At 41.9% G+C, this 15,889-nt stretch overlaps 1 protein-coding gene across 1 annotated transcript in view; it reads left to right on the top strand.

Annotated features, from left to right (window-relative positions):
* Positions 1-15,889, top strand: part of LOC123767390 (DNA polymerase theta) — a 99,199-nt gene that overhangs the window by 56,933 nt on the left and 26,377 nt on the right. The window contains 5 exon segments of the mRNA XM_045757055.2: positions 449-569; positions 1,513-4,699; positions 5,135-5,296; positions 8,123-8,215; positions 14,536-14,699. Of these exon segments, the coding sequence (XP_045613011.2) occupies positions 449-569; positions 1,513-4,699; positions 5,135-5,296; positions 8,123-8,215; positions 14,536-14,699 (3,727 nt within the window).

Here is a 15,889-nt window from a genome sequence, read left to right as displayed (position 1 = left end):
CATGTCTGTGGCGTCCTTCGCCGACTGCGAAGCCGTCGCAGTAGATACTTTTCAGCAGGACTGGTAAGGTGGGGTTACTTATACCCCCTTCATGATGTTCTGTAAAGGTAAGGTCTTCTGAAATGATTACTCCTAGATCCTTTACATTGCTTTTACTTTCTATAGTGTGATTTGATTCTGATTGACTGAGGCAGTCCAGCTGAGCCATATGTTTTTTGAAGGATCCACCTTTCTTAGGAGCAGATAAAGTGTTACAGACATAGAATTTAAGGATGAGTAGAAAGCATTGTGTATGGAAGATTTACTCTTTCATGTACTGAGGCAATCTAGGAAAGGGTGTTTCTTTTTATTTAATGCTAGATTTTTTACTTGATGATTTTGTATAAACTGAAAGGCAGCAACATGTATATTTTACACAATATTATTGTATCACTCGGAATTTGAACAGCAACAAGATGGGAGATAATGAGACTCGTTCAGAAGGCACCATCTGGTTATCGTCTGGTCGTCCCCTTACTGAAGCTGAGGCGGCTGCCCTCATTGTTGCTGAAGCTCGGCAGTTAGTACAAGTAAGATAAACAGTGCAGTACTCTGTTTTCTCAATGGTCTTAAGTTTCTTGAAAAATTCACAAATGCCTTCTCGCAGCCTTGAAAAGAACAGTAACAGCTGAGCCAAATGTTTTTGAAGGATCTAGCTTTCTTAGGAGCAGATAAAGTGTTACATATATAGAATTTAGAGGTGAGTAGAAAGCATTGTGTGTGGAAAAAACTGAGTAGCAGGATGAGGGGCTGTCTTTGTGTGGTTACTGTAATGGTCAGGAATGTCAGCACACAATTTGAATTCCAATTTGCACAAGGTTTGTTGATTTTACCAATGTAATGTGTGATGTTGAAGCACAGTAAAGTATTTGAAACATTTCTATTTCACAAGAGGTGCACTTTGTACTTTTTTGTATTTTTTTTTTAATTTGATACAGCTGTGTGACCCAGCCATGTGATGATGCATCATGTTTCGTGAAGAAATCAGGCCTTTAACCTAACAGCAATGCAAGATACTTTTTCAAACAAGGTTTCCAAATTTTGTGACAGCAAATTTGCAGTTGCTGTTTCCTTTCCATAATCCAACGATTCAAACTGATCCTGCCAACAAAATTTAGTCTGTGAGGGCTTGTGTACTACATTTTGAGACACAATAGTATTTTCACACTGTCGACTTATTTACAATGCTGCGACATGTATTAGTTTCAATTTCTTAATTTGCATCATCTATTGTAACCTTTACATTCACAACAACTCTGCTCATTATAAAATACTCACAACATTCAAAGCTGTTTAGTTTGACATATTCAGTTAAGGGTGTGATGGTTCTGTAAATACTGTATGTAGTACTGGTATTTTTTTAATGTGTATAAGATTATATTAATTATCTATTCAGATTTTAATGGTATATATCCAGTATATAATAAAACTGACAAATAAGTATGCTTTGCTTATATTTTGTTTATATTTCAGAAAGAGCTTGGTATAACTTCAGTAGACTGGACACAGAAGGCTCAAGGAGTTACTACTCCAGGAAGAAAGCCTCCAACACATTCTCTTGGCTCAAACTCTGCAAATCGTAAAGTTCTTATTGCAAAGAAAAGGAGCTCAACCTCGCCTAATCTCATATTGCATTCTACTGCAGCAAGAGGAAGACACAAGGTTTCTTCATTGGTTGTGGACTGTGAAACCAATTCAATTTCAAAACTAGTAGGTGAAGTAATACCAGGTAAACGACCATCTCCACAATTATCCACCCTAAGGAGAAAGTCAAAATCACCAAAAATTTATATTCACTCGGGAATGGCGACTGGAAAAATGTCGCCCAAAAGCTGTAAACAAGACAAAGTAAATTTTGGAAATTGTGTTCCACTGCAGCTTCCTGATGAACAAGTAAATAATGTGGCCAAGAACTCTCCTAGTCTAAATATGGTGGAAGATTTACTTTCTCATGTTAAAGCTTCAGAAATTGAATCCGGAAAACAAAATAGAGTTGAATCAGTAAATGAAATTGCAGAAACTTTGGAAAATAATAAGAAAGCTGAAGAAAATGATAGTGACAATATTTTAAGAAATGGGGGCCAATCAGAGGAGGAATCAAGTGATGATAAGAACCAAGCAACAGCCTGCTGTAAACAAGGGAGAGAGATAATAGATATCAAAAGTAGGTTAAGAAGTAGAACAAAAGGTATTGAAGGTGAGGATGCTGGCCAAAGTGGTAATACACAAATGGAGGTGATAAAGAATGCAAACATAAATGAAGGTAAAAATATTGATAGAAAGAAGCTATTCAACAGAAGTTCAATAAATAATGACAAGAGCTGCATGAAAAAGAACTCTGCTATTGCTGGGCTATTATTTAGAAGACCTAAAGCACAGAACAGAAATATAGAGATGGAAAGCAGAAGCAATGATGGCAGATCATTTTGTATCCCTGAATCACAGGAAGATAAATCTGACAATATATTCTCCCCAAAACGACATCAAAATCTAAAAAGTAAATCTGGACATGTGAAAGAAGGAGCACAGGACACAACTAACATACAACATGATAAAAGTGAGGTCAAGAGTACTCGGTCAAAGAATATTTCTGGATCTTGTAGAGAGATTACGTCTGGGAGCAAGTTAAGGGCAGCACGTGAGGACATCGGTAACATGGAAATGGATCATGTCGGTAATATAAACACGAGTACACCCATTGTTGAGGGACACAAGATGTTTACACCTGTTTCTGCCACAACACCCATTACCAACTCAGATTCTAAGCTTGTGACAGCATCAATACTTCATCACATGGCTGGAGACATGACAAATGATGCTATTACCAACTTGAGCTTGAATGATTTGCAATGCCTTGGTGTAACTTGTGAGGAAGAAGTTCAAGTGGCAAATGAGGTCATTAAAAATAAAGACGATAGTGATATGTTTAGTGAAAGTAATGATGTAGACAACTCTAAAAAACTTTCTAGAGATTCGTCCAGTGTATCTGAAAATGCTGCTGAAACAGAAATTAATAAAGCTATATCAGAGTCTAGGGATTTTCCAACAAATATTACTCGTCATGTAACAAAAATATGCCACAATGTTGAAAATTTTGGTTTTCTTTCCGAATCACAAAAGGTTGACTTTTTAAAAACAATGGATTTATCAGATTTTAATTCAGGCTCAGAGAATGTGTCATTTGAAAATAATCAAGACAAAAAATTAAAAACAGAGACAAAAGTTATTGACATGTGGAAGAGAGAACAAAATTGGGATTGTGCAAGAGAGGAACGAGTTTCAAGTAAAGATAGTCCAAATGGTGCCTTCACAAGTTACTCTGATGTACCGGAAGAAAATAGCATCCTAGATCACACTTTGGATTTAAAAAGAAAATTGCTGGAGGCACCTGAAGTTTTAATAAAAAGCAAAAAGAGATCCCCACATAACAAAAGTTCTTGTCAACTGGATTCCAGTTCAGATAATTTTGTAACTCATAGCAGATTGAAAGATCCAGTTGAGGTTTTAAAAGAGAGAAATGAAAAATCAGTTTATGAAGCTTGTTCAGAGGAGTTTAATTTCACATGTGATATAAGTTTAAGCCAAGATAGAATATTAGAGGACACTGAAATTAATAGTCTTAGAAGGGCACAAGATGATAATAATTTAGATGGCTCATATTTGCAGTCAGTTTGCCAGCAAAGAAGCTTGTTAGAAAATTCTAACAAAACTTCAATAGAGAGATCAAAGTTGAATAATAGCAGCCATTCATCAGAATGTGATGATAAAGAATCTACAAGTCAGAATCACTCTGATGGAGATTTGAATCAAAATATTTGTGAGATTATGGAACTGGATGAGAACAGTGACAGGAAAAACACTGACACACTTTCAGACTCGTTTCTTGACAGAGCCTTTGAGAGTTACCTTCATCTGTCTACATCAAGTGAGGAAACTGGTAATGATGAGCAAAATAAATCTCTTGAGCAAGATAAGATAGAGAAAAATAGTGAGCAAGTGGAAGAAAATCGAATAACTTATAAATCTCTAGAGCAGAATGAAAATGTTTTCAATGATTTGCAAGATACTAAGAATGCATATGAAGGTAATGCTAATGCCTTAAAATTAAATTGCTTAAGTGCAACGTTCAGTCAACTAGATATTACACTTGGCACAGAAGCTTTGATAGATGGAAAACCAAAAGAATATCCTGATATACTCGTACAAGATGATTTGCAGCTTAAAGATAACCAAGTTTGTCGTACTCAATGCAGCAAAGACAGACTGTCCGATGATTTGTTTGCAACGCCTACGTTGCCGAACACAAAGCAGTCTCAGAGGAAGCTAAATAAGGCAAATCGGGAAAAAAGCAACAAGAATAAAGCGTGTAGTAAAGCATCATTAGGAAAATTGAATTCCCAAAGATCCTCATCACCACATGGAAGCTCTCATTCTTCTGATAATAGAGATGACACAGTTGTTCCAGAGAGGAATGGAAATGTTATGGATGCAAATGTACCAAGTAATATTTCATCAGTGAAAAGCTCATTCTGCATCATCGATGTTGTAAATGATTCTAAATTATTTAAAAGTTTCATAAAAGAGTGGGATGAACAAAAGATTTCTGCAATTAGTTTAGCATGTGAAAAAGCTCCAGCCCAACGCAGTAAAGGAAGCATTGGTAAGAATCATGCATTATGCATCAAAATTAGTGAAAGGAATATTTACAGATTTTAAACCACATTATCAGTGAAGTTTTAAACAGCCATAAATGTAATCATGTGACAGTTGCTTCATTACTACTTGGTAGCCTGCTGCATTTTCTTCTTACTCAAATTATAATCTCAGTGTTGTCTTTTCAATCAGATTTTTTGGTTTTTATAAGTTCACCTTTTAACATTTTCTGTTTCTTTATCTGGTTTTTCTGTTTTCCCAGTACTGTACATTATTGCCGAATTAGACTTCATATTCATCACAGGTTATTTTTTCTCACTGTGATGTCAAGCCAGCAATTGAAATTTTGTACCAAATATTCCAAGTGCTGTTTTACATATCTCCAGTACTTGGAGAATATTGTCATTCTTCAAAAATAAAGATTGTTGTTTTGAATCAACAGGCTGGCGAATAGCTGGACATGGTCGCACTCCACGACGCAGTCAGCGTCCCCAAGAAGTTGCAGGATTGGTGGTTGAAAACTCAGATTTGCTTATTGTGGGCATTGCAGTTTGTTGGGGAGGACAAAATGCTTATTATATTAACTTACGTACTGTCCAGGAAGGTTAGTTTTGTATGAGTTTATTTTTCAAAGTACCTAGCTGCATGACAGTGCTTAGTTTGACATATTTTGTATCTCAGTTTTCTTTAATCTGATTAAAGTAAAATTTAATACTGTTAATTTATATTGGTTGGGACCAGAGGCTGTGCATAATTATGAAGTTTCCATTAGATCCATGATGGTCCATCTTTACATCCAGATTTCTTTTCTAACTTTTATGTTGCATAGTACATAACTAATATGTATATATTGTAATTTCCTTAAAATATGAAGAAGTTTATCAAATAAAGGGCTTGATATTGTACATTAGGTTCAGTATGCTGGGTACTAAGTGACCCAGGAACTGGAGATGATGTATTACAAGGCTCTTTCATGAAACAAAAATCTTGGATGGCTTTCCTTACATCATAACTTTACATAACATCTTAACTTTTTATTGACTCGGTGATAACATTTTTGTGTCTGTGTATTTATGCTATGACCAGGGTGCTCTTGGATAGTGGAACATGATATATTGCAAACAGATAGAGTACATATTGAGTCTGGGAGTAGGAACCTACAGCCAGGAGGTTACATCATATATATTGAGTATTATTGTAAGAGATTGTGGTGGTTGTAAGATTACAAATTAGAGACATTACTGTATGCAATTTGGGTGGGCCGTGGCAGCGTGAGGACGCCGTTTTCAATTTGTTGCAGAGGCTGGTCTAGGACAGATATATTTTGTTGACTGTTGGGATTATTACACCAGATAAGTCCTTATTTTCTCTTATTTATTTGCCACTGGTCTCATTTACTGTTATTATTGTGTGCAACTCTAGTCTTGCTCCACTGTTATTGTGTTTTAGGGGAGTAAGGTTAGAGAGGATATTTTTATGTACTGGGGTTATGGGACATTCCAAGTGTACCTCCTTCAAAAGTTTTAGGCCTACCCAAGTATCTTGTTTGTGAGCCTTTTATTCCTGTTCCAGGGAAATGCTGAGCTTAAAGTAAATGTCACCAGGCAGTGCAAGGAGTTTTGTTATGGGGAAGTACTTATGAATTAATAAACCTGTAACGCTACTCAGATTTTATTGTGTGGGGGAATGTGACTTACCCTTAGTGACAGGACATTCGATGGTAGCAATCTCCATGGGGGCCAGACCTACATTCACCCTGCTGTCTAAATGTTAAGCTTTAATTTATTATATTAGCAGCCCAGGAGCACTGTTGATTGTTAAGTGACACTAGTGTTACCTCAAATATATCATTCTATTCTAATGAATTAATATTTTATGAAGCTATAAAATGTGCATTGGAATGGATAATAACCATGTTTGATGTTCATTTTCTGTCTTTGCTCATGCATCATTCCATTTGTGTACTCAGGTCTTTTGATTTAAATTCCTCTTGCTTCCCGTGGAAATCTAACAGTCTGTCTCCTGGTCAGGGTTGTGGTTTTGGCATGGCTAAAACCATGCTCCTGGTTGCCATAGAAACAAAGCTCCTCTTTTATGGTTGCACCGATTAATGCATGTTGTGGTACCTCTGGTGATGGTAGATTTAGATGTGGGTGATTTGTAATTCTCATTGTCCATGTCAGCTCTTGTTTTTGGGCTTAACCTGTTTCCCAAAATGTTTACCAGGCTTACTAGTGTGGTTATTTGGGTTTTTTGCTTCTTGTGATCTGTGTCCTGGCCATCCTTGATGACTGGTTGATCTGGGTTTGCAGTCAGTGCTTATGCATGCTAGCCAGTGCATAAACATCACGGTATAAGAGTTGGTTTCAATTTGGAGGGCACTTTAGAACATTTTTCTCCCTCGGGGCTTGACTGTGTGGCTGCACTCAAAACAGTTCTATGGTTGCTCGTTATCTCAGTCGGGAAAATTCCAACAGCTTTCTTTTGTTCGGTGTACTGGACTCTAACCATTGTTTCTCTTCTGCATTCTTGGGTGGTAGCAGTAGGCTTCAATTCTTCTCTTGATTGGCTTTGGTGATTTCTAGCATTCTTATGTGCTGCTATCTCATGTTCTCTGTGCACCTGTGTGCAGTTTGGGTGAATAATATGTAGCTAATGCCTTCACCACAGCTGCCTGGGTCTGGTGTCTGCAGTTTGAACATTTACAAGGTAGAACTTTTGTTTTGTTTTTCATTATTCCGTGTTTCCTTTTCAGGCTTATGTGTGTTTTGAGTTGTGTTGCAGGGTTAGTCATGCAAGGTACTGTAGGTAGGAAGCTTTGGTAAGCCACTAAGGTGGTCGTCACAGAAATAGAGCATTGAGTATAATGAAATTTCTGGGAGACCTCAGCTGCTCCCATTTCTCTCCCTGTTTTCCCTGCTTATCTGTGTGTTCTTAGGGTTGAATCACTCATGAGTGAGAAGTTTGGCCTTGCCAGACCCTCATTGAATAGCACTAAAAGAATCTGGTAGTGGTAGGTGTAGGGGGTAAATGATCAGATGGCCTTTTTATTTGTTTCGATTAGTTCTTGAGTTGCGTTTTGTATTCATTGCCCTGTGAATGTTTTGAGTTTGTGACCCCCATTTGCTTTTCTATTGCTTTTCCCAGTGTGTTGTAGTTGCTCTCTGCCTCTGTGTGGAGGGCAGAATTTTAGTCTGCCTTGGGAATGCCTTGAGATGGTCACACGATGCCTGGTGATAGATAGTAATTAACCACAAGATTGTAATGGGACTGGAGTACTGTACCAGCAACATTCCCCAGGGAAGTCACTTAGGGGGCTCCAGAAAGTGCTGTCTTGTCATCTTCAATATTGTACAGGTATTTTTATCTAAAAGATGGATGGTAAATTTTATCATTAAATGATAATGAAAATAATTTTATTTTGTTACAGAAGCCATCAGTAATAGTTTTCCAACACCTCCCCTAAGAGCAGCTGTTTCACTTGAAGACAGAGTGGAGTGCATAAAAAACTTCATTATAAAAGGTATTGTTGTAACTGATGAAATTTGTAGTTTAAACAAGTCATGAATTATACTTGTAGTAGTATTAAATTCATAAAATATGACTGCATGCTTTTATTATTAATTTCTGGGAGAAGCCCCTTCGGCTCCCTGGAGCTATCCAGGCTCATATGAATGTATTAGACTCTGGCATCAGTCAAAGTGAATGAAGTTCTTAGGTCTACCGGGAACCATGAGCCAGAACCTGGCCCCCTCAGAGAGGCACGAGGAGCAATGGCATATAGAAACCCCCGTGTGGTTGGAAGCATTCTATGTCTGCCATCAACCGGGTCAGGCACCCAAAAAGGTAAGTGCCCCAAAACAAACCCCTATTCTGGTTAAAATATTGCTATTGAAAGCCGAACTAGTGGACAGAACTCAAAAATGAAAAAAGTATGACGTCGCCGCGCCACTGTCTGCACGACGTCCCCCTTTCCTCGGGAGGGGGAAGGGGGAAGCCCCAGACCCCCGCACCGGCTATCTACCCTGCAGTTCTGTGGCTGATGTGAGGCTGGCAAGGTCATGCGACTCTGACTCCTGAATTCCAGTCCCCTGACTTGTGGTGTGGTGCTGTCCTTGGTAGAGCGCCAAACAGGAGTATATTCACAAGTACTCGGGCTGCATGCACCTAGGGTCACCTTCCCTAGGTGCCCTGTAAGTACTTCCCTTGGGACTTGGGGCCATCTTCCACAAGTCTCCTTGGAGGCTACCTCTGCAAGGTCTTTTGCTGCTTGGTGATTGACCACCCTTGGAGTCAACTGGGGGTTTTCATTCACCCCTGCTTGCCTCTGGGTAGGGGGGTAGTATTCGTCACTAATTGGGGCGCAGGGTACTGTGCAGCTAGTTGTCACCTCTCATAGTGGCCGGCTTTGTTCCGCCTGGGTACGTTGTCCTCTTGCAAGGTTTTTCTTTTATTTTTGTTTTCTTGCCTGTGGGGGGATTCTGCCCCTTGGTTTTGGTCTCACCTGATTGTATCTTGGTGGTCCCCCGCAAGGCTCCCGGGAAAAGGGGGGGCAGCTTTAGCAGTTTTGTTGGTAATTTTGGGCACCGGTTAGCAGTGCCCTGCCGGGACTTCCCTTAGCGTGAGTTCTGTCTAAGGGCCCTGGGAATCTGTGCCCTGTAATTGTAATGTACCCTGTAAATGTAATGTACCCTGTGCCCACTGGGGCGCATGGATCCGATGGATGGGAACCCTGGGTCCCCTCTAACTTTGTAAGAGTTTGAGGGTTGCTCAGGCCCCTTGTCTCCGGATGACCTTCACTGTTTCTGCCTCCGTCATGCTGCCTGTTGGGTCGGTGACACCTTCAACCCAGAGTCATGCGAGTTTTGTTGCTTGTTTGACTCATTTCACTGTTTGGGTGCAGTCAGCGCAGGTGTTGCATACTCATTTTAGATTGCTGCATCGTGCTAAGTAGGTTGCTGACTCAGAAGCTCCGAAGCTGCCTCGTTTTGGTTATAGGGACCTGAACTTGGGGGGGTGTTAGTCGCCTCGACTTTGGTTCAGTCTGCGTCCCCTAGTCCTCCCCTGCTGTGGTTTGTTCTGGTCCTCTCCCTCCCCTCCTGCTTCCAGCTCCGAAGCGTCTGAGGGTTTCGGAGTCAGGGCAGAGTGTACTGTAGTTGGTTTGGAGATTTGGGCAGTCTCGAGGGATGCCGTCTCCGGTGTGGCGACGGGGACATTCGAGCCCGTTCCTCCTGCTAAAGAGTCTGGGTCTGACCAGTGGACCCCCCTTCCTTCCTGCTTTTTTGGCTGCCCGGGCCTTTCCTTTTGAGGCCGGGACTTTGGGGGACGGCTTAGCCCCAGTTCCTGCTGTGGAGGTTCCCAGAGTTGAGGAGGGATTGACTTGGAGGCCTTGGGCCCCATTGGACCCCGCTTGGGTTTTTGTACCCTCTGAGCGGGGCTTACTGTTACTGGGAGTGGTGTTTTCCTTCCCCCCTCCACGTACGAATTGGATTCTGTGTCAGCCCCTCCCCAGGTTCAGGTCCGTCAGTCCCGTCCTTCTGGACATTTTCGGCTTCCCGCATCCTGCCTCATGAGGTGCATGACGCCATTGCGGCTTGCCTCCTGCGCAACCCGGATTACACCTCCTTAATGAATATGTCTTCATTCAGGTTTTTGGAGGTCAAACAGGGTTCTGGCCGCTCGTTACCTTGTCAGTGTTCCTGAGCCTGTGTCACTTTGGATCAGTGGTTGCAGCCAGTTGTCTCGACTTTGAGTCGAGGAGCGAGTGCCGACCAGGTAAGTCCCTCTTGTTTTTGTCTTTGGGTAAGTAGCTCCGGGGTGCCAAGGGGGCTTTCCCCCCAAAACCAGCGTTGAATGTAATGAAACGCCATTTTCTGGACGAAACCCAGAGGATCCCCAGCAACCCTCCCTCCCTCCCTCCGGTTGGCATTTTTTCGCGTTTTTGACATCCAGTCTCAGAACTGCAGGGTGGATAGCCAGTGCGGGGGTCTGGGGCTCGTCCTTTTCCCTCCCGAGGAAGGGGGGGGGGAGTCACATAGACAGTGGCGCGGCGACGTGGTGACATCATTCTTGTTTGCTCGTTTTTATTTGGGGACTTCTGTCCACTAGTTCGGCTTTCAGTAGCAATATTTTAACCAGAATATGGGTTTGTTTTGGGGTGATTATCCCTCTGGGTACCTGACCCCATCGATGGCAGACATAGAATGCTTTCAACCACACGGGGGTTTCAATAGGCCATTGCTCCTCGTGCCTCTCTGAGGGGGTCCAGGTTCTGGCTCATGGTCCCCAGTATGCTTAAAAACTCCATTTGCTTTGACTGATGCCAGGGTCTAATACATTCATATCAGCCAGGATAGCTTCAGGGAGCCTCCGGGTCTCACCCAGAAAATGAAGTTTCATTACATTCAATGCTGTTTTTTTCCAAAATTTCTGGGCCAAAATTTTCAAAGTAAAAAAGCTTTGTATAGATTTCCTCACTGACAAGTAATGCATATGACGGCGAGACAAGCAAGGATAGCATAAAAAACATTGAACTGGGTAAAGGAGCACCTGATGGACAGAAAACAAAAGGTCATAGACAGAGAGGATATGTCAAGCTGGAAATCAGTGAAAAGTGGAATACCTCAGGACTCTGTCCCATAACTGTTTCTCTCTCTAATTTATGCTAATGCCTGAAAAGAGGGATTAAGAGTGTGTGTGTGTAATTACCTAAGTGTAGTTACAGGATGAGAGCTACACTTGTGGTGTCCCGTCTTCCCAATACTCTTTGTCATATGATGCTTTGAAACTACTAATGGTTTTGGCTTCCACCACCTTCTCACCTAACTTGTTCAAACCGTCTACCACTCTGCTTGCGGAAGTGAATTTTCTTTTATTTCTGTTGATGTAATTCAATGAATTCTACTAGAAATAATGAGAGAAAATAACTAGTAGTGGATATAATCCAAACACTAACAACAAAAGCTTGTGAGCAGAATAACATCAGTGACACTTGGGAAGTTGGCACTAATAAGAACAGTACTTAAAAATCTAAACAAGGAAGCTTTAATGTTCAATACACTTCCTATGTGGGACTAGTACTAGAGGATGCTGCCCCCTGTATAAAATTGGCACCTCGTGAAACACAAAAGGACACTAAAAGTGCACAGCTTTGTGACTAGATTAGTACTGTACCAGAATTGTGAGGGCTCTGCTATTGAAAGCAAGTTAAGGAAACTCAACCTCAGAACCTTTGAGGAGATAAAAAAAATAAACAAGATATGATCACATCATACAAGATACTGAAGAGAATAGACAAGATAGACAAAGATAGCCTGTTTAAATTGAGAAGATGTAGATGAGATGACATTGGTGGAAGCTGGATGCTCAGTTGAGTCAGAGATGTAGGGAAATTCTTGTCTCCTGTACAGGTTGTCAGCAAGTGAAGTACATTGAAAGAAGTTCTTTTTAAAGTCATATCCGTCCACAATTTCCAGAAGAATAAATATGGCAGTGTTGAAAGATATAATTAGTGTGCAAAGTAACAAAAGACACAAGGATGGGAGAGGGACCTGGGAGAAATGATAATCACACCTAACAAGGAGCCTGCAAAACCCACAGATGAGACTGAAACACCTACCCCTATAGCAGAACCCCCAGAGGCAGCAAGGAAGAAGCCCAGGGGATGACAACTTCTAGCCACCCCTGCAGGAGAGAACACACATCCACATCTTGAATTATCTTGAGATGATTTTGGTGCTTAGTGTCCCTGCGGCCCGGTCCTTGACCAGACCTCCACCCCAGGAAGCAGCACGTGACAGCTGACTAACACCCAGGTACCATTTTACTGCTAGGTAACAGGGGCATAGGGTGAAAGAAACTCTGCCCATTGTTTCTCGCCGATGCCCGGGATCAAACCTGGGACCACAGGATCACAAGTCCAGCATGCTGTCTGCTCGGCCGACCGGCTTGTGACCACATAGTCACAAGGAAAGATTAAAATGATCCCATTGCTGCATGAAAACAAGACATGTATAACTGAATTACTTCAGTTATACATTTACTTCATTATTTACTTCATTATTATTACTATACATTATTACTTCAGTACAAGACAGGCCCGGTAACAGGAAAAACCCTAGGTGGGCCACAGGTCAACAGTTGTTCAACACCCTCCCAGCAAGCATAGGAAATATTGCCGGAACAACAGTGGACATCTTCAAGAGGAAACTAGATTGTTTCCTCCAAGGTGTGCCGGACCAACCGGGCTGTGGTGGGTATGTGGGCCTGCGGGCCACTGCAAGCAACAGCCTAGTGGACCAAAGTCTCACAAGTCAAGCCTGGCCTCGAGCCGGGCTTGGGGAGAAGAAGAACTCCCATAGAACCCCATCAACCAGGTATCAACCAGGTAGCACTGTGCGCTGATCCCATCGAACACTTGACACAGGAACAAGAATTAAGATGACAGAGCAGACCAAGATGGGTGCTGTGACTTAGGAAAGAATTAAAAGCCACCCTGAAAGGCCCCATAAGTCTCCCATAAACATTGCAACACTGGAAAGAGTATGATGACCCTAAATGGGGGAAATGGGGCTGCACAAGCTTGCATGGGAATGATGCATGACTATCCAATGAACACACCCAGAATCTGATATCCCTCACCTGGAATTAAAGTACGTTAACCACCTGGGCAGATGGGAGGACACAGTTCCAACCACAGGAAACCTGAGAATGAGTTTCATGAACTGGGGCAGAAGGGCAAAATTCCAAAAATTAGCTCTTAAGAATACACATGGTAAAGCATAGTCACACACCTGTGTGTGATTGTTCGATACCTTTAAAAATGTGATGTATTAGATGAGAGGACAGGTTACACAGTCAAACAGGATGAATGTTACAAGGCAGGTCCCCCAGAGGCTCTGTCTCTGTCACAAAGATTAGGATCAATATTGATCCTAATTTTTGTGAATGACCTACCTAAGGGAACCAGCTCGTGCATATGGATGTTTGCAGATATGCAAACATAGTTAATAAGGAAAGCAAAAATTGAGGACAACCAAAGAGTGCTGTAAGAAGACCCTTATAAACTCCAGAAGTGGTTAAACAAATAGCTGTTAGAGTTCAGCCCAATCATGTGTAACGTAATGAAGATGGAAGATGAGAAAGAGCAAAGAAGGCAACTAAAGAAATTAGACAGAAAATAAAATGTAAAATGGATATATTTCTAGCATTAATAACCATAGGCACACAGAAGCAGGATAACATAGACATTATATGGGGAAGCTGGCAAACAAAAGAAAAAATGTAAAACACTAAAGGATTTTGTTATAAACAATGTATGCAGGCTGAGAGAGATCAATAATAGAACACGCACCACTGACCTGGAGTCTGCACCTCATGTAACAAAACAAAATAAAACCTGAAAAAGTGCAGATTCATAAAGACTAAAATGTCAATAATGAGAGCTTCTATATTAGGACATGTTGAGAGAAGTCAGTCTCACACTTCTACAGGAAAGGTGCAGAGGTGACTACATACAAAATATTGAGGGAAATAGACATAGTGGACAAGGACAGCTTCTTTAAATTAAGATAAAATGTTGATCTACAGACTGTCTCTTAGACTGATGAATAACATGAGAGTAGATGCAAGGAATAGCTGATAAGCACGGAAACATAAAAAGCATAAAAGGGATTGGGATTTTCAATTCAATTCATGACATGAAATTGGAATTTCACTGTACGAATTGTAAATATGAGTTAGAGAAAGGTATATGCAGTATATAGAAGTGGATAAGTTTATAACTATTATGCATTCAGAATTAAAGATGCTATGTATTAATGTTTTATTTTGTGTAAATTGCAGTAGGACAAAACAAGAAGTATGTTCTCTGTGTATGGGATGCCAAGACCTGTGTGCGACTGCTGGCGGCTGCAGGCCTGGGCTTCCTATCATGTCCAGTTGAGGATCCTAGAGTGGCGGCCTGGATGTTAGATCCTGGGAAAAAACAACTTAATATATTTAACCTAGTAAGATGAATAGTTTTAGTCTTACATAAATGAATATTAGATTATTCTTTATATATATAAGTTTATATTAGACCGTGGCATCAGTCAAGCAAATGGAATTCTAGGCCTACCGGGGACCACGAGTCAGAACCTGGCCCCCTCAGAGCCTGGTTGCTGTGTTGCCAGCCTTCCTCTTCGGGGTTTTTCGAGGTTCAGTGCCTTGGTGCCTACCCGAGCCCTCAATCGTTGTGTTCACGAATGCGTCGTCTCTCAGCTGGGGTTTTATGACCAGTGCTCCCCAAGCTGGCCAGGGGCGGTGGGTTCCATCCCACTGCATGGTGCGAGAGTTTGCAGCAGTCTGGCTGTCACTTTGGAGGGTTCGGGTCGCTCGTGGCTCGGCCGTTCGGCTCCATTCGGACTGTTCTCTGGTGGTTCATTGCCTGAACCGTGGGGGTTCTCTTTCGTCCTTGCCTCTTTGGGGCTGGTCACTTCGAGTGGCTCATCTGCTGGATTCTCAGGGTTTGGCTTTCAATGCGGTTCATATCGCGGGGTGTGTCCAACATCCGTGCAGATGGCCTATTTCGGCTCATTTACCTATCCACGGAATGGACGGTCGAAGCCGACTCCTTCAGCCGGCTCTGCTGGACAGTATGGGCTCCCAGAGGTGGACCTCTTCGTGTCGGCTTGGTTGCAGCATCTCTCGATATATGTGGTGCCCTTCCCTGACCGCAATGCATTCGCAGTGGACTCCTTTTGGCAGAACTGGTCAAGGTGGTGTTACCTGTACCTCTTTGCCCCAGTCCAGCTGTTGCTTCAGGTTCTGGCTCAATTGGAGTCCTACCACGGGAGAGTAATCCTCTTGGCCCCTTGCTCGCCAGCTCAGCCTTGGTTTCAGGTGCTGCTTGCTCGGTTTCTGAACCCTGGGAATTTTCTGCATTTCCACCTCTTCCAGTGTATTGAACCGGTCCAGTACTTGGCTGGTTCGGTCTTCTCCTCCTCCGCTCTTCACGTATGGTCTTTTTGATGCAGGTTTATCACCATTTGTGTGGTGATCAGCTGGCTTCGTTGATGGTGTCTCACCTGAGAGTTTCGTCTCAGCGGCAGTATGAAGTTTCCTTGAGTTCTTTCCGTCATTTTCTCTCTCTTCATAGGGTTTTCTTCTATTTCTGATTGGGCTGTCTTGTCCTTTCTGTCTTGACTTTTTCAGGACC

The sequence above is a fragment of the Procambarus clarkii genome, chromosome 74 (assembly GCF_040958095.1).
Source record: "Procambarus clarkii isolate CNS0578487 chromosome 74, FALCON_Pclarkii_2.0, whole genome shotgun sequence".
Taxonomy (NCBI): domain Eukaryota; kingdom Metazoa; phylum Arthropoda; class Malacostraca; order Decapoda; family Cambaridae; genus Procambarus; species Procambarus clarkii.
This window is presented reverse-complemented; position numbering and strand designations above follow the sequence as displayed.